This window comes from Sphaerodactylus townsendi, linkage group LG08 (assembly GCF_021028975.2).
Source record: "Sphaerodactylus townsendi isolate TG3544 linkage group LG08, MPM_Stown_v2.3, whole genome shotgun sequence".
Classification (NCBI taxonomy): Eukaryota; Metazoa; Chordata; class Lepidosauria; order Squamata; family Sphaerodactylidae; genus Sphaerodactylus; species Sphaerodactylus townsendi.
In genome coordinates this window covers 64,025,072-64,043,598 of record NC_059432.1, presented here as the reverse complement: position 1 = coordinate 64,043,598, position 18,527 = coordinate 64,025,072, and the positions used below count along the sequence as shown (strand labels likewise).

The 18,527-nt window shown below is 45.4% G+C and overlaps 2 protein-coding genes and 1 long non-coding RNA gene across 7 annotated transcripts in view; 2 read left to right on the top strand and 1 right to left on the bottom strand.

The window, feature by feature from the left end:
- The window catches only part of KCNIP2 (potassium voltage-gated channel interacting protein 2), a 126,069-nt gene extending 116,408 nt beyond the window's left edge, over positions 1-9,661 (top strand). For all 3 annotated transcript variants that reach the window (XM_048505193.1, XM_048505192.1, XM_048505194.1), the window contains 2 exons: positions 424-486; positions 4,621-9,661. In XM_048505193.1, coding sequence (XP_048361150.1) covers positions 424-486; positions 4,621-4,668 — 111 coding nt within the window. In that variant the 3' untranslated portion in view covers positions 4,669-9,661. The remainder of the gene's footprint in view (positions 1-423; positions 487-4,620) is intronic.
- The window catches only part of LOC125437542, a 50,103-nt gene extending 34,294 nt beyond the window's left edge, over positions 1-15,809 (bottom strand). For 2 of the 3 annotated variants that reach the window (XR_007245233.1, XR_007245232.1), the window contains exons 1-2: positions 15,368-15,809; positions 7,224-7,382 (exon numbers count right to left, since the gene is read on the bottom strand). This is a non-coding gene — a long non-coding RNA (uncharacterized LOC125437542). The remainder of the gene's footprint in view (positions 1-7,223; positions 7,383-15,367) is intronic. The other variant, XR_007245234.1, reaches the window with a different exon arrangement.
- Positions 15,810-15,876: 67 nt separating this feature from the next.
- The window catches only part of OGA (O-GlcNAcase), a 32,039-nt gene continuing 29,388 nt past the window's right edge, over positions 15,877-18,527 (top strand). Inside the window, exon 1 of the mRNA XM_048505277.1 lies at positions 15,877-16,386. Within this exon, the coding sequence (XP_048361234.1) occupies positions 16,152-16,386 (235 nt within the window). The 5' untranslated portion in view covers positions 15,877-16,151. The remainder of the gene's footprint in view (positions 16,387-18,527) is intronic.

Below are 18,527 nucleotides of genomic sequence, written 5' to 3'. Positions count from 1 at the left end.
GTTAGTGTTGTATGTTGCTCTCATAGAAACCCCCCTCCCCTGAGATAACAGCACAAGTTATTTTTGGCTTCATAGCTGAGTCTCATCCGTAGAAGTTTCAACACAGGGCTTTGCCAGAGCCCTAACATTCTCTTAGGCACTGTCCTTTCCATTCTTACACCTTTGATTCTAGACATTATCCTCTGCAGATCATATAGTTCTGTTCCCAGTCGTGATTGTGTTTGCAACCCCAGCCCACTGCCCCTTAAATGCTTGACATCAGTGGGAGAGGGGCTTTTCATTCCGGCAGCGGCTCTCAGAAGCACATGAAGGTTGCCAACTGGCTCTTTCGCAGGGCTAGAAATGGGCTTGTTGACTGTGGGTGCTGTGGCCAGCAACCATCTATGGCCCCTCCCTTCAATTTCTCTTGTGTTCACATTTCAGAAAATGGACCGGAACAAGGATGGTGTTGTGACCATTGAGGAATTCATTGAGTCGTGCCAGAAGGTAAAACATAATGGTCCTTGGTTGGGTGACAACAGGCACACTCAATCTCCATGCCTAACCCTAGAAATTATTCTTAAGTGAGGCCAAAGAGGCTTATAGTTGGCTAAGTTAAAAGGGAAAAATGCATTTCTGGCTTACTGTATTGGAGAAAAATCTGCTTACTGGATGAGATCAAAGCAGAATCCTGCCATTCTTCATCCTTTAAAGCAGGGGTCTGTAACGGGGGTCCATTGGTGCCATGGCGCCTACTGACACCTTTCCTAGCACCTGCCAAATGTTTTAAGAAAGTGTGAAGGGCCAGATGAGGTTTTCGCCCAGTAGAATTTTGACTGGCCACTGGAGGTCTGATTGGCTGTGCAGATTTTTTAAAATGTTGCTTGGGCAGCAGCTGCCACTGCAGCACAAGGCTGTTAAAACAGTAGGCTCATTTTCAAATGAATCCTTTAAAAGACAGCTTCTGCCTGAAATGCTGAAGACTTGGTATCAGAGTTATGGAACCTTACTCCCTGATATTTTGTGACTGGCTCCACCTTCCATGGCAGCCATTTTGTGATTGCACCTACTATCCTCTGGCAGAACTCCAAAGGTGCCCACAGACTCAAATAGGTTGGGGACCAGTGCCTAAAAGATGCTCTTCCTTTTGAAGTTTCCCAAGAGAAGACTGAAAGTTTTCCAGCTTTGCTGACCTGATCCTTCCTATCTCTAGACCAGGGGTAGGGAACCTGCGGCTCTCCAGATGTTCAGGAACTACAATTCCCATCAGCCTCTGTCAGCATGGCCAATTGGCCCTGCTGGTAGGGGCTGATGGGAATTGTAGTTCCTGAACATATGGAGAGCCGCAGGTTCCCTACCCCTGCTCTAGACCATCAGGACACAAACTGCCATTTAGAAATGTGTTTGCTGTATTATAGCCTGCTTAGCTTTACCCTGTTGCTTAGCAGGTAGTGAGCAGAGTTTCAAGCCATTCCTTTCAGTGGGCCACTGCCACCTCCTGATCTTTTTGCCTCATCAGTTTGGTGCCAGGAGGAATGTGAAAGGCCATGGTGAGGCACATGAGGAAGATCAAGGCAACTGGTGTTCTGTTAAATTAATATAGGCTTTATTCTACTGACAAAATGTTAAAGGAAATACAAACTGCCAAACTACGGTGTAGGCTAGTAAAATAAATGAAATAGAGGAAGACTGCTAACCTAACTTGTAGCTTACAGCACTTGAGCACCTGACTGAATCTCCCAACAGGGACTGGCAAACAGGTGTATGCATAAAGAGGATGCTGTCTTTTGCATAGTCACCTTTCCCCCCCTCCCAAACAGTCTTGCCCACAGAGGGAAAGAACAGCTCTTTGCCAATCTGGGTCTTGGGTTCTGTCAGCAATAGCCTGCCAGAATCTACTCAGTCAAAAGAGAGGTGCTAGTGTATCCGAGAGATCTCATGCATCCACTCCTAGCTACATAAATAATGTTTATTTGGGAAAACTGGTCACTCTGCATGAATATCAGCCCCTTCTGCTCTCATCCATGGTAGAGATGGGTCCCCCCTTTGTGGGACCCAGGACCTGGTGCGGGAAGTCAGTGTTGTTGAGCCGATAGGGAACAGCGACCACAATGCTGTCAGATTCAGTATCTCTGCATGCGAACAAGTGACAACTACTAATGTAGTTACATTTGCCTTCAGAAAGGGAAATTTCTCAAAGATGAGGGGGATAGTGCGCAGGAAGCTGAAAGGGAAAATCAAGAGAGTCAAAAATGTCCAAGGTGCTTGGAGGTTATTTAAAAACACAGTCTTAAAAGCTCAGCTGGAATGTGTTCTGCAGGTTAGGAAAGGCAGCGCCCAGTCCAAAAGAAAGCCACCATGGTTAACAAGGGAGGTTGAGGAAATTATTAGGAAAAAAAAAAAAAAGATGTCTTTTAGAAAAAAAGAAGTCCAACTTAACTGATGAAGAATACCAGAGAGAACACAAATGGTGGCAAAAAGAGAAACAAAGTTAGCTGTAGGGAGGCAAAAAAAAGAGTTATGAAGGAGCGCATGGCTGCGAACATCAAGACTAGCAACAAACAGTTCTTCAAGTACACTGGGTGCTCAAAGCAGGAAATAGCTAGGGAAGCAGTAGGCCCGTTAGATGATGAAGGAAGGAACAAAAGGTGTGCTAAAAGATGACAGGGAGATTGCAGAGAAGCTGAATGAATTCTCTTGCATCTGTCTTCACCCAAGAGGAGGTGAGGAACATTCCTGCACCTGGGCCAAGCTTCTTAGGAGGTGAATCGAGGAACTAGCTTAAGATAGTGGTAGACAAAGGAAAAGTTCTGGCAGCTTCATTGATAAATCTAAATGCTACCAAATCCCCTGGCCCAGTGCATTCATCCAAGAGTTCTTAAAAAAGAGCTCAAACATGAAATTACTGGATGTTCTCACATTAATATGCAACTTATCCCTGAAATGGGTTCCATCCCTGAAAGATTGGAAGATGGCCAATGTCACACCAATCTTTAAGAGAGGGACCCAGGAAATTACAAGCCAGCTTCAGTTTGACATCTGTTCCTGGTAAATTATTAGTAGAATCTATCATTTAGAATAAAATTATTAAACATGTAAGAAAAGCAAGACCTTCTGGAGGAAGAGAGTCAGCATGGCTTTTGTAGAAGTGAATCCTGTCTTACAAACTTACTAGAGTTCTTTGAGGGTGTAAACAGACATGTGGATAAGTGGGGGAACCAGTGGACATTGTCTACTTGGATTTCAAAAGACTTTTGACAAAGTTCCTCACCAGAGACTGTTGAGAAAAACTCCAGCAATGAAGGAATAAGAGGGAGAAGTCCCTCCTATGGATTAAAAACTGGTTGAGGAACCCTTGAGGAAACAAAGAGGTGGGTATAAATGGGAAGTTCTCTACAATGGAAAGATGTAGGGAGGGTGTCCCCAAGGATCCGCTTTTGGGACCAGTGCTCTTTAACCCTATTCATAAAATGACCTGGAAGTAGGGGTGGGTAGTGTGGTGGCCAAGTTTGCAGATGATACTCAAATTATGTAGAGGGTGGTGAGAACCACAAAGGATTGAAAGAGCTCCCAAAGGACCTTGATAAATTAGGTGAGTGGGCTAAGAAATGGCAAATGCAGTTCCAGTGTAGCTAAATGTAAAGTGGTACATAGGGGCAAAAAATCCAAACTTCACATACACGCTTATAGGGGTCAGGTGCTATCAGTCACAGAGACCAGGAAAGGGATTGAAGTCTTGAGTTTGTTGGTTCCATGGGAATGTCAGCTCAATGCATAGCAGCTGTGAAAAAAGGCAAACTCTATGCTGGGGATAATTAGGAAAAGAGTTGATAATAAAACTGCAAGGATTGTCATGCCCTTATATAAAGCAGTAGATGCGACTGCACTTGGGATACTGTGTTCAGTTCTTGGTAGCCACATCTCAAAAAGGATATTGAAGAGAGATAGAAAAAAAAGTGCAGAAGAGGGCAACAAGGATGATTGAAGGATTTGGAGCACCTTAGCAAGGGAGAGGCTGCAGCGTTTGGGACCTCTTTGAGGTTGGAGAGGAAGGCGTCTGGCGGAATGTGATTGAAGTCTATAAAAATTAGGCATGGGGTAGAAAACATGCATTGACAGAGAAATTTTTCTCTCTTTCTCTATTATTCATTAGAACCAGGGGCATTCATTGAAAATGCTGGGGGAAGAGTGGGACCTCAATAAAAGGAAACACTTCTTCACGCAGCGTGTGTTTGGTGTTTAGATATGCTGCCACAGGAGGTGGTGATGGCCACTAACCTGGATAGCAAAAAACTTTAAAAGGGGGGCTTGGACAGATTTATGGAGGAGAAGTCAATCTATGGCTACCAATCTTGATCCTCCTTGATCTCAGATTGCAAATGCCTTAGCAGACCAGGTGCTCAGGAGCAGCAGCAGAAGGCCATTGCTTTCACATCCTGCATGTGAGCTCCCAAAGGCACCTTGTGGGCCACTGCGAGTAGCAGAATGCTGGACTAGATGGACTCTGGTCTGATCCAGCAGGCTAGTTCTTATGTTCTTATGTTCTTAGATAACTCTGAAACATCCTCTAGAATCACCTCCAACCTCTTTTCCTTATTTCCTTATACTCAGGACTCTGACTTGCTATCTCTTCCCTTGCAGGATGAAAACATCATGAGTTCCATGAAGCTCTTTGACAACGTGATCTAGCTAGCCAGTCTGGGAGCCCAGACATTCACAAACCCCCCCAAGGGCCTCTCTTTTTGGCATAGTCCCGAGGTGCTCTCCTTTTGCCTGTCGGGACAAAACAGCCCCAGCTCTTGTCCACGTTGTATTGGACAACTTCGTGGAGAAAATCCTCATGTATACCAGACACAACTGGAGAGACAACCCTGCACTCCAGGTGGGGAGGCTTCAGCTGGATTGTTCTGGGCCTGAAAGAAGAAGAGGTGCCTGGCATCTACAAGCATTTTCTCTGGGCATTGGGGGGAAAACCCTAAGCACCAACCCCCAGGAAACAGCACTTTCCTGTCACAAAGTCATGTGCTTGCCCTCAAGGGCCTTCCAAATCAGCAACCCCCTCGGGCCCTCACTGGGATTCCACATGGGTTTTACACGATGAGATAGCAATGCAAACACTGACCACCAAGGACTCATGAATGTTTTGGTGTATCTACAAGCCTACAGACTTGCTGTAGGGAGAGGACTCCATCTGATCTGCACCTTGGCTCCCACCGCACCCTAAGGCTTCCTCCATGGAGAGACATCTCCTGGTGTCAAGGCACCTCGCAGTCCCTGCACTAAACTCAGTTGTATGCTTTGCAATTTTTGAAGTGGAGCTGCAGAAGGGAAGAAGATAGTGGTGGGTGGGATTTTGCCTTCTGGTTTCTCCATTGGCATTTTTGGCAGACCAGGGATGCCGCATCACCCAAGAGAGGCAGGTGTCACAGAACCTCTAGGCTTCATTCCGGAATTAGGAAAAAAGGAGTTTGTATCCAGCTGCTTGCTGGAGGAGCAGATAGCCCAGTAACTAGGTTGGTGACTTTTCCTGCAAGATCCTCTGCCCTTCCAATAGAAATGACATGGATGAGGGGAGGGGAGATCTCACTGGAAACACTCAATCCATAATACTGCCTAAAGCTGTTTCTGTGTGGCCTCACTTTGTTTCCAACTGTACAGGATTAACTTCTTGTCTCAAATAATATTTCTGATTTGTGAAGCACCTTCAGTAATTAGATATGATAGAGAAAACAGATGTCAGGAGAGCAGAAGTCCCTTAGTGCGACTTGGGGATTGGTCAAGAATTATAGGTGATTCTGTGCCCATCTTCATGAGAAGACACACAGGTACTGGGCTCTAGGAAACCACAGAGTTCTGCTAATTGAGGCTTGACTGGAACTAGGTGCACTGACTGAATAAAAATTTAGTTTCACAAAGTGATCAGACAATGTGATTATACTGCACGGTAGGAGTAAAAAGGCATTCCTATGAGAGGGACTTGTAAAGAAAGGCCATAGGAGAGTCTCTGCTACTCATGCCCTTTGCCACATATTTCTCCTTCTTGCTCAGAAGTCTAATGGTTTCTGTTTGGAAGCTCCTCAACTCTCTGTGTTGCCATCCCTTTCCAACTGACATCCTCAAATAAAGAAACAGTTAAGCCCTTCGGGAGCATATAATAAGCAGCTAGCAATTTCAGAGCTGCATTAGGGCCCTCCAACAGAGCATTCAGAATATAATAGCCACTGTTTCAGAAGGTCACAGAAAGCCCCCATCTCAAGCAATTATTGGCATCAGTGTAACAGCCAATCAGGATAAGAATACTGAAAGGGAAAAAAACCAGGATTACCACCCTGAGGTACACAAAGTATTTGGAAGAGTCAAAGATGACACTAAAAGCCCATCATGTGGGACTGTTGATCTACAGTAAAGGCAGAGAATACTGAACTAACTGGGAGCTGAGGAATCACAACTAGTGGCAATATTTAGATGACAGAAACAAATGTTATCTGTCCTACCGGTAGCCTATGTAGCTGCCCCCACTGAACACAAGTTCATCCTACTCATACTGTTCTTACTTTCCTGAGCTCCATTGAAGTCTATTGTCTCTACATCCTAACCACCAACTCTCCTACTTTTGATTCCTTACACACAATCACAACTCCAAGGAAGTGCTTAGTGGATGCTTCATGGCCCAAATGGAGAAGGGTCCCTGTTTGGAGTGTTTTCAAATAAAATGTGTGATTTAGGAGGGATTCCTCTGGCAGTGAATGACAGATTGGCATGAGGCTGAAAGGAACTGGCTGGCTCAGGAGTCACTAGCTATGCAAACAGACTTCCAAGTGCACTGGAGCTCCTGTGCGGCTCTTCCCTTCCTGAGACTGCCACCGCCTCTTGCAATCTGCCTAGTTACTGAAGAATCCCTCTTTATATAGACTAGATTTGTGCTTTAAGGATAACAGATGAACTAGGCCTTGAGGCAAGGGTAGCGTTTCTACCATTAATAAATTTAAACAAAGGAACCAACTCCCATTACCCAGTCCCATCGTCTCAGGACTTTTCACAGCATTTTTAAAGCCCTTCTCCCCTCCCTCCCCTTTAACTAGGGCTACCCCACCCAGACTGCTGAATGATCAAGCCACTCACAATACTCGACCCCTTTTTAATCTTCCTCACCCCAGTACCTCCTACACGTACACTTTGTGAACAAAAACCAGCATCTGTTGCACTCCTTGTCATCAACTATTTATTTATTTAAATATTCTTACCCTGCTTTGGGTTTTGGGCATACATGCCAGTCCCCATAAGGAACATTCCCTTGGCTCCCACAACTTGGATCTTTGCCATTCACAGTCCTCATTGGGGCGATCTTGTCCAGACAACCTCAGTCTCAAGAACAATCACCAATGTCTCTCATGCCCTCAGACCTAGAACAGAAGCACACCAGAGCGTGAGGTAGTATTACTGCTCTCTCAAGACTCTCTCCAATGGCTACTCCGAATACCTCAGAGTTGCCCTACTGACATGTAGCCACACGAGTTGCTTCTTGCTCAATGAAGTGTGCATCAGATGATGACTGGGGTTAGTCCACGTGTTATTGTTGCCTGTTTAAGTAATTTGAAACAGCTCACTCAGTGGCCATAAAGTGGATCATTCCCATTTGACAGAAAATGTCCATACTGCCACCACCAGAAATTACTTGAGCAGAGCGTTTCATATCTTATTGCCAATGATGAAGTCAACTTTCTGTGAAGGCAGCTGCAAGTTTTATGCGTGCAGTGCCATAGTGGTTAAACTGTCCCTGTGAATTGGAGCCAAGATGTTGGCCTGACAGCAACTGCTGACAGCTATCTGTTTGGGGAGGGGTGGGGTGCTGGTATAAGATAGTCTCCTTTGGCAAGTAGCTGACTCTTGTGAGGTAGTAAAGGTGATACACCCCATATAGTATTGCTCCTTCAAGGTATAAAACAGCCGAGTTTTTCCTAATAAATTTGTAACTCATCCATTACCAACAGTCCAATCCGGAGAGGGGGCAATTACACTGTGGGAGCAGTAAAGGGCACTCATGCCAGAAGAGAAAACAAAAAGGCTGGCATCCTGCTGCCCCACAGTGGGCAAACCCAGGAGTCAAGGCTGCCACAGAGCTTTGCTGGCATTCAAGCAGATCCCAGCATGGGCGGGGAGGCTGGGGCATTCCTGGGGGTGGAGCTGAGTTTAGCCATTTCCCACCAGCATTCCAGCCTGAGAACGCTGGCATCCAGCCCTGCACACTTACACGGCACAAAAGCGCAGCATAAGCCTGTTTGTTCTATAAGATGCTTTGGGTGGCTGGTGGGATTTAAACTTTCCATCCTTTCTGCACTGCCCAAAGCCCCTGTGGAGGCAGTTGTGACGCTGCAGTTCCTGGCCATCTCCATGCACCCCTCCCCATATGGATTGGTGTGTAAGGATCCAAGGTGTTCTTCTGGAACAGGGAAGCAAATTCCTGGCATTCCTGCTTATAGGCTAAATAGGTAAAGCAACAAATGGGAAGTGCTGAAAACAGAACGAGGAAAGCACTGGGTAGCAGGCAGAATAAAACCTAGAATCTAACCTCTCCTGCATTTTCTAGAAAAGCCTAGTCTCAAAATTTCACATAACAAGTTGAGAATTTGTGCTAATGGGACTGATGCAAGGAACTGTCTTTGAACTAAGTTAGGCAGTCCTGAGTTGAATGAATCCCTGGCCTATCATTTCCAAATTCACAGGCACAATTCCGCTCCCACCCACCCCCACCCCAGCCTTCCTGAGATCCTTTAAGATAAACTGTGCATCTTCTACAAGCATATCTATAGCCAGATCCCTGAAATAGACTACTGTTTCCTGTGCCTGGGCCAGAATCAGCCTTAGGCCTACCAGAAACAGCTAGAAACAGAGGAGGAACACCCCCTCAGTTACTCCACCACACATAATGAAGCCTCCCACCAGTCCAAACCATGCATTCCCAGGTTGAGACAAGGGCTTCTATTCCCTTTCTGATAATATAATCTTAGGGGGTTTTATATTGAGAAAGTCTGTTTTAAATTCTGTACTCAACATAATTTCTAACGCAGATTTGCCCCCTTGACAGCCTTGAAGCAAAACTTTTACAATCAGGCTGGCTAGACTGATAAAACAGTGGATTTCCTTACCCCATCTTAGTGCATGTTAATGGGTAAAGTGGGATTTTCAGTCTACATTAGTTGTGATGAGTACAGAATTATTCTAAAATAATGAAAACAAAGTAGGAGGGTGTAATCTTTCCATCTGGCGTTAGGCTCTCCTTCCTGCCATATTGGTTCCACCTAGATCATGCCTCAACTCTGCAAAGCTCATATCCCAACTCATCTCTGACCTCCTCACAGATTGTTCTTTGGTCTCAATCTGTTTCCATGCTGATTGTTGCTTCTCTTAATCTGAGAGCAGTCCAAAAGTGGATGGAATTGTCCACTGGGGAAACAAGGCACTTGATGCTGTCTACTGCTCCCTTCCTCACTCATATGCCAGCTGCATCTCTCCGTCTGTGTTCTCACTGCAGTCACTGGGCTGGGGACCAGACAACCCAGTCTGACCACACTGGTGGGGCACATCAGGCTCTGTTATCTGCTTTGTGTTTTCAACTCTGTATATTTTGTATAATAACAAAGATCAAATGACAATAAATGCAACCACAATGGCTATGCACTAATACCATGGCTCTGCTACTATCTGTTTTTGTGTGGTCCTCTCATGGTGACAAGTTAGTGCTGATTTTGGATAGTCAGCAATAGCCTCCCATTTCCTGCCACTGTCAGTGTTAAAATTGGCAAAGGCCTCATCTTCATATGCACAACCTCCACATCAACATAGGAACTTCTGCTTTGTTCATTCCGAGACAGCAGTAGATCTGCAGACTCTCCAGTGCAAACAAGATCCAAAATCTTGCAAAGTGCAGCTGTTTTGCTTCTGTTTACCTCTACATATTCCACATAAACTGAAGCTCCCCTGAATGCTGTTGAAGATTTTGAGTCCACAAAGGAAAGAAAGCAACGGTTACCATACTGTTGACTGGGGTAGCGAGTGAACCTTGCAGTGATGTTCAGAGTTTCTCATGTGTGGTATCAGGACCCACATTCTAATTTTCCAGACCGACTTTGGCTATCTTGTGCGCTAATATAATTTGCATTCATAAAAGAAGCATTTTGTGCTGGGGGTGGGTTGTTCTTTAACCAAACACTATGAGTGATGATGGAACTGCCAATCACTCTTTCGCTATCGCTCTCCCACCTGCCTCTGAAACAGTACTGAAACATCAAAGCAATATCTCAGTTAATCTCTTAGCTACATAAGTTCAGTTTATATTTCCTATTACTGAAACGTATGCTAGTGCAAAATGTTTCTTTCTGAAGATAGGCAGATAGGGTTAGCATTTGCCTAATGTGTGGATCAGTCACAGATGCTCAACCTAACCTACCTCACAGGGTGCTGTGAAGATAGAATGGAGGAGAGAGGATAAGCCCTTTGAATCTCTGCTGGGGAGAAAGTGAAGTAAATAAATAGTTATGAATCATTCACAAACAAGCTGAGAAAGGGACTGCAAGTCTTCAGAATTATAAAATGGGAGATCATAATCATAACTCAGTTTAGTACCTAGTCCCAAAGCTTTCCTGAGACAGCCTAGCAGGAAATGGGGTAGTTCTAATGGATTAGTTAAACAGAGGTTATGTAATAAAATGTCCAAAAGCTGGCCAACTAGTCAACAAAAGGGGATGTCAGTTGCAGTGACCTGTATAAGGATACTCTTGTGTATAAAGGGGGGGGGGGATTAATTAAAGAATCTTGAAACTGACAAAAAATATTGGGGAATTTAATTAGATGTAAGAGTCACTTGGCTCCAGCTATTCTCTTACTCCTTTTTTGAATTGCCCACTTCGAGATACCAGATCCTACAAGCTTCCCAACACCATTAGTCCATTAGTTGACCCTATCTTTATGTTCTATAAACCAACAGAGATATTTGTTTTAGGTGTATTATTTTCCCCAAAAATAAATGCACAACAAGAAATGCAAGTTAAACAATGAAACACTGTGCAAGGGAGGAGGTATTTATGCTTGACGATGATAGCTTAAACTGCCCTGCCAAAGGCATGCTGTGGCTTCTCGGGGCTCAGTCATACCCCTAGGGTTTGGAAGTGAGGGAATCCTAAATAGATTGCCTTTCCTTTTTCTTTGACTCTTGTACTCTTTTTTTGTAATTTAATTTTTTTTTCACATCATACAAAAGGAAAAAAAAACCTTCTTTGACTCTTGTATACTTGATCCTCAAAGGACACCTTTTTTTAGAGCGTAGCCATGTTGGTCTTCAGTAAAACAGATTCATGTCCAGTAGAACCTTAAAGATCAACAAGAGATTCAGGGCATAAGCCTCCCACAGCCGAAAATCCCTTTACAGACTCCAGTAGAAATGCCTATCTTTGAGTCTTTTTAGTCCAGTCAGAAGGTGGGTGGGATGTTGTAAAGGATGCAAAGGTATAAAAGGTCCCATTTGCAGCACAGGGTTTTAACCTATAAATGCAGTGCCCTCTAGTGACCAAAAGGAGAAGCAATCCCATTCAAACTTCCCTTTATCTTAGGACAGTGGTGGCGAACCTTTGGCACTCCAGATGTTATGGACTACAATTCCCATCAGCCCCTGCCAGCATGGCCAATTGGCCATGCTGGCGAAGACTATGATCCGCGGAATATGTAGTCCATAACATCTGGAGTGCCAAAGGTTCGCCACCACTGTCTTAGGATAACAGGAAATTTACTTCAGGGAGCTTACATACCAATTCCGACCAATCTCTAATTACTTACCCAAGTAAATTTGTGAACCACTTTATACAGTGTTATCTGCACAGAAAAGCCCTCTTGAATAAATTTGTTTTTCAGAGTTTGTGGAAAGCCAGGGGAGTGGGAGCCTTCCTGACCTCCTCATGCAGGCCACTCCACAAGGTGTGAGTCACAATGGAGAAAGCACGTGTCCAGGCAGTTTTTTTAAAAATTCAAGGCCTTTATTGGCATATCAGAATGTTAAAGATGTTGAAATAAGAATAGAAATAATAAAAGGGAAAAGGGTTGTATATGTTTTTTCTATACATACATACAGGTGGGTTGAGTGAATCATTTTCTTTCAATTATTTCAAGAAGAAAATTTGCAACAACCTCAGTAAATGTAGATTCAGAATTGTTTAAAAGATATGGAATAGCAATCGAGTCTGCGAGGGCCATAGTAAGTAATGGGATGGAATTTGCCTATCTGGCTCTGAGTCCTTTGGTTTTCAGGCAATGGAAGAGAGAATGGGCTATGGTTTCAATCTGATTTTGGTTGCAGGAACATAATCTTTGTGCTTTATCAAGATTGTTGAACCTGCCATGAAGAAAAGAGGAAGGCAAAAACAGGCAGTTGTTGATTTTGCCCATTCGAAGGTTGGCAGCTGCAGAATCCCCTGCTAACATGCCTACCAGGAACAAAGCAGAAAGCCGACGTAACAGTGGTCAGGAGCTTCAATCTTTGTACTGCAGAGTGTCACAATTTAAGACAGACGCCAGACAATAAAGATGCTCAATTATGAAGAGCCTTGTATTTGCCAAGGTTGGGAACTATCTGTCATGGCTGGTGCTAATATAGACATATTGCTTAAAATAGGGTTGCCTCTTATTTTTACTGGCCTTGCTACAGTGCCTTTGACAGTAACCTAACATGAAAATTTAGCAGAGTGCTTTTCTACACATGGAGAGAAGGTGAATGATAAAAAAGTTTCTCTTGTTTAATTTCTACTTTTCAGATTGCTCACAGAGGCACTAACATGTTGCTAAACCTAGACCTAAATTGTTATTTTAACCTAGTAATATAATCCTGGATTTCCCACTGAAATAAAGTGACTGCCACTGAATAGTACCACATAGTTATTCTACATGTAATTGAGCAACAACCAGTTAATTGAAAAGTGGCATCCTTTCTCAGTAGAGGTTGCCAACTAACCAGTATTTTCTTACCCATGTTAGTGAAATCATTCTATGAACCAGGAAGTGAAGAATTTAGTAAAATTGCAGATCACCCAGGTTTGGCCCATAATATTTTTTTTCATTTCATTTCACATTTCATTTATATCCCGCCCTCCCCCGGAGGGCTCAGGGCGGCAAACAACAGTAGTGAGCAAACAATAAACAGCAACAACAATAAATCATAATCAACAGCACAATAAATAGCAGCAACAATAAATCAATATCAACAGCATAATAATGCATCGCAATGATATACTATAAACAATAACCAATTATATCAGCTAACCCCCAAATCACGGATTCCAATAAACTGCAAGAAACTAAAATACAGTGAACTAGCATAGAGTCTGCTCCATCAATCCTCCCCAAACAGTCCCTGAATGGGTGGTGCCCTTCGGCCGCTGCCCAAGCCTTGGGCTGCTGGTGGAACTCCTGTTGTAGCTGCCAGACCCCACCCCCTGCAGGTGTTTCCAATGGGGTGGGTGGGGAAGGACTCTCACTCCTTCCCATGGGCAGCAGGCGGCAGCTCACCAGGTGGACTTCTGCTTGGCTAGCAGGCAGGCAAACCAACAGGGAGGATCTGTCCCAGGCAGGGGTGAACAGGCTGGCTGCCTTGGGCTGCTGGCGGAACTCCTGTTGTAACTGCCAGACCCCACCCCCTGCAGGTGTTTCCAATGGGGTGGGTGGGGAAGGACTCTCACTCCTTCCCATGGGAAACACACTGGGGTTTCATCCCTCTCCTGGAAGTAATCTCTATTCCCTTGCGGTCTGCCTGTAATGGGAAGATTATTGGAAGCCTCCTTCTGTGGATCTCTAGCTCCCTCAGGGTCCTGCAGATCCAAAGCTGCTATTGCCTTGGTCAGGAGGAAGGCCAGGTCATCCACCTTGAAAAAACGTGGAGTCTGATCAACCGGGTCTGCAATCACCTCTTCAGAGTCAGAGAACCATTCATATTCTAAATCCTCCTCCCCCACCATTTCCTCATCTCCCGGGAATGCAGTGGGGTCCCCATAAGTAATGCTCAACCTCCTTGAACTGCCCTGTATGGGAGATCTGGATCTAACTCTAGGCCGAGCAGAGGATCGACTGGGAAACGAGGGAACTGCAGTCTGTGCTGGCTGTACACCAGCGAATGCATTCTGGACCGTCCTTGTTAGGAGGTTCACAAAGTCTGCAGGTGAAAAACTCTGCCACCCCTGACTCTCCCCCATTGTGCCTGGAAAGGGGCCTATCCCTCCCCTGGCTTGGGGCAGATCTTGCCTGGTCATCTGAAGCTCTTCCGTGGCCTTGCTCATGATCGCTTGGCAGCCTGGCTACTCTCTGCAGCGCCACCGTAAAGCTTCCTTGCGCTCTTTTTCCTTGCTGATCCGCCATTTTTCAAGGACGGTAGCCCCATCCTCCGGCTGCAGCGTCAGCCCGTCGTCAGCCACGCGGCTTCCTGGGTTTGCCTGGTCGGTAGCCCTGTCCCAACCGGTAGACCAGTCCTCCGTCCGGTTGCTCTGGCCTCTCTCAACTAATCCTGGGCCCTCTGAGCAAAAATCTTCCAGACCCTGGTTGCCCTGCCCTTGGTCAGCCAGGCGGCCTCCTCAGGGGGAAAAGTTGCCCATCTCTCGGTCAGCCAAGTGGCTTCCAGAGAGGGATTGATTGCTGCGGGCTAAAGCGGCTCTAGTTGCCTCCGCAGCGCTCTTAGCAAAGGTCTGTCTAGGTGGAGAAAAGGGACGGCCCGTCATTTTAGGAGGGAAAAAAGAGCGGGGGAAAATACCCAACCTATAACGGACACTCCAGACCTCATTAAATGGCCTAAGACACCACAACACCAAACAAAACTGATAACAAGACAGTGGGCACACCAAAAGGAACAATAAACACACAAACAAAAGGAACTAATCCTGACAAGCTGAGGAGTCTCTCTGAGATCCGTGCACTCCCTTATGAGGCAGGAAAAAACACTACCTAAAATGGAGTCTCACAGGAAGTAAGCTAAGTTAGAAAAAACTACATCCTGCCTCCCACAGATGGGGTAAGAAATAACCCAGCAAGATGGATTCTGCCTCCAGGAGAAATATTAGCCCACCTCTAGCCACCAATTGAAACAGGACGTGTGTGGCCTACAATCAAGGTTTCCTTGGCCAACCAATTCTCTACGAGATTGCAGCTTGGCTGTCCATACTGCCTAGAGGGATTATTTCCCAAATCAAGAGTTGTTAACCCTAAAATCCTAAAACAAGAATCTGTCAAGACACCTCCCATAGAGTACGAGAACTGTGTATGCATCTTCCTATGAAGTGGCAGGTCTTAACTAATATATGGTATGGTAGCCAAAATCGTGGATCTGGCCAATGCAAGATCACCCACTCATTACACTCACCCAGAGGTCGTATGATTAATGGTGCGACAAATTTATACAAAAGGCAACCGCTTCGACTTTCACTCAGTTTAGAAATTCCATACGAAAGTGCCTCCAGATTGGCGAGAACCTACAGCGCCTGAGCAACACGCAAAGGCCTCTAGCGTTGCTGAGCAACAGAACTCAGAGGCGTGACAACGAAACAGCTCCTCCTTCTTTTACTTCCGGACGTTTGGAATCTGACTCAAAGTCAAGCGTGATACTTCTCTTACGCATGCGCAGTGCTAAAATAAATTTTTTGTTATTTGTTTCTGCGCTTGCGCCCAACATCTACCACCCTGTTTATTTCCCCATCGCTTGCGCAGTAGTCATCTCAGAACACTGCGTGAAACTGCGCACGCGCATAAACAAGTTGGGGCGAGGCCAATAAGCGCGATAGGGTAAGGGGAAAGTTCTGCGCATGTCTATTTTTAAGTCCCGCCCCTCCAACCTCCGCAGGACATGCGCAGTTTATAACACATAAGCTTCTGGCGCCTGCGCAGTGGATACGTTTTTAAACCTTCCTCTCTTTCTCTTCGGCCAGTCAGTCCGTTCCCGAAGCGCTTGGGTTGTTCATCGGCTCACTTTGCCGCCTCCCTGAGATCTTTGGCTGGCACGCGGCGAAGGAGGCGGAGCCGCGCGTGACCAGTGACGGCGGTCCCGGTTGGCCGTCGAGCGGGCAGGGCGGTTGATTCCAGCTTGTTCCGGCTGTGGCTGGTTTTCCCCGCGCAAGCGCAGCCTGTAACGGTTAGAGTCGCAAAGGGCAATGGCGGCGGGAGGGAGCCCTGCTGCGGCCCTGACTACGATGGTGCAGGTAGAGGAGCCGCGGGGGGAGGTGCAGGGCGCTCCCGGGCCGAGCCCCGGGCCTTCCACCGCCGCCGACCCAAGCGAGGTACCCGCCGCTAGGCCAGACTCGACAGGTCCGGAGGCGAATCCCGAGAGCGGCGCCGCAGCGGCGGGCAACAGAGGGGCGCGGCGGTTCCTTTCTGGCGTCGTCGAAGGTAAAGGAGACTGCGGGAATGGAGGGTGGGGCTGGGAGGGTGAGGAGCGAGACGGCGGGGATCTGGAGCGACAAAGCGGTGCCTCCTCCCGCTTTGTGTACAGTCAGGCTCCGCCCTGGCAGTGAACCTGGAGGTTGCTGCCATCGTGTAGAATGGGCGAAAGCTCCATGCATCTCTTGAAATTATCTGACCTATGTGTTACCTTTAAGATGGGGCTGGTTTTAAGACCTCTATGCACCTGTAGTTCTTTCTCTTCCAAGGATGTTGGGGGCTAAAAGATGAACCGTTTGTTCGTGCCAAGAAGTCTGTGAAGTGTTGGACATTTTAGTTTAGCATAACTCATTCCGTGGTAGTACAAGAAACCGTTTTTTGTAAAAGAAGGTGCTTGATAAAGTCAGTAGATTTGTTTCCATCTTTTGTTGACTTTGGTGGCCATTCTTGTATTGTGTGCTTGTGCTGTCCAGGAGAATAGAATAAACATCGGTTTAAGCAATCTTGCTTTTGATCACAGTCTTTTCAGCTGGTTTTCCCTGTTTTCAGTTGTATTCATGATAGTGTGGAATCATTCATTGGTCTAGAAATTATAAATATTGTCGGTAGGTGTTTTTTCTGTATCTTCAATTTTCCCCCTCTCAGTACAGTTACTAGTATTATTTTACACTGCAGTTTTAAGGTTTGGTGGAACAGTTCTGCAAATGTGGTGTTAGTTGTGTCTCCTGCTTATTATGGAAGTTGGGAAGCATATAATTGCAAAAAAGTATGTGTCTGCCATGCAGAAAGTTTGGTAAGGTTTGCATGTGGGACAGGAGGTTTCCCTCCTGCATGATTGTGTGAAGGGCTTTTTGTTTGTGACTCTAATAGTAATGGCAGTGACTTTGTGTGGGATGTTTAGCTTAAGAAGCTAAACTAGCAGATGCAATTAGGACTGAAATTGGGTCTGTTACTTTGTTTCTTATTTACAGTATACTTTTTTGCGATCTAAAAACTGCTGAAGGGTAGGAGTTCTAGTACTAAACTGAAATGCTCGCACACACAGATCCTTTGTTACTGAAGAGATTAGCTTGTGAGGGAAACTAGCTTGATAGCATTGATAGTTTTAGCAACCAAAGGTGAATGTTTGCCGCTTCCAATTAGATGCTAGATGGTGAAACTTTTGATAACAGTGGAAAAGATGAATCTTTGATATTGTCAGTTTCCTTACTGTAGGGGCTTTTTTTGCTATGAAGTACTTCATTCTCTCCCCCCCCCCCCCAAAAAAAAATCTGTATTTGTATGTTGCTTTAAAACAGTGACTCCCAAACTTTTCAGACTGTTGCTCCTTGGCTCCCAGGACATATCCCTAGTGCCCCGCATACATATATGAACACATACCTCTTTCTTGGCATTAGGTCCGCTATATATTCAAACCAAGGTATAACATTGTAAACACATCTATGTATTTTGACAGTAAAAATTAACCAGTTTATTAAGCTGTTTAAGCAATATGAAAAGGTATTGGAAGGAAAGAAACAAACACACACAGAGAGTGTTTTTTGGCTGCCTCCCAGAGAATTCAAAATGAAGAGGGCCACCCGTGGCCTGTTGCCAGGAGCATATCTACAGAAACTGGTGTCCAGAACAATCACTGAAATTGTACCTCCAACATCTGATTCCCCTTAGCACCCTAAACCTGGGGACAGCAGAGGTACAGAGCCATATCACTTCAGTCTTGTTCCATCTAAAAGGATAAAGGTAGTCATTACTGACCCTTGAAGTGACAACATTTACTAGAGGCAGACTGTTTGCTGGGTGGATTGCCATTGCCTTCCTCAAACATGTATAATATTTGATGCTTGGGAAATCCTGAATTGGGTGGAGAGGGGTACAAAAATGGCTAAAACAAATAAAACAAAGTTACATCTCTGGAGTTCCTATTTGTTAGGCTGTAGGGACTGGATGAATGGAAGGATGAAATATTCTGATAGGGAAAGAGAAGAGCAAGAAGACATTGCTGGCTATTAATAAACCACTCCAAGATTTTAACAATCACTAGTTGAAATGCATCCATAGATCCATGCTTTACTGCCCCCTCCCCAAAAAACAGACAAAACCAGTGGTGGGATTCGCACCAGTTTGGGTGAACCAGTAGCTAATTGCTTATC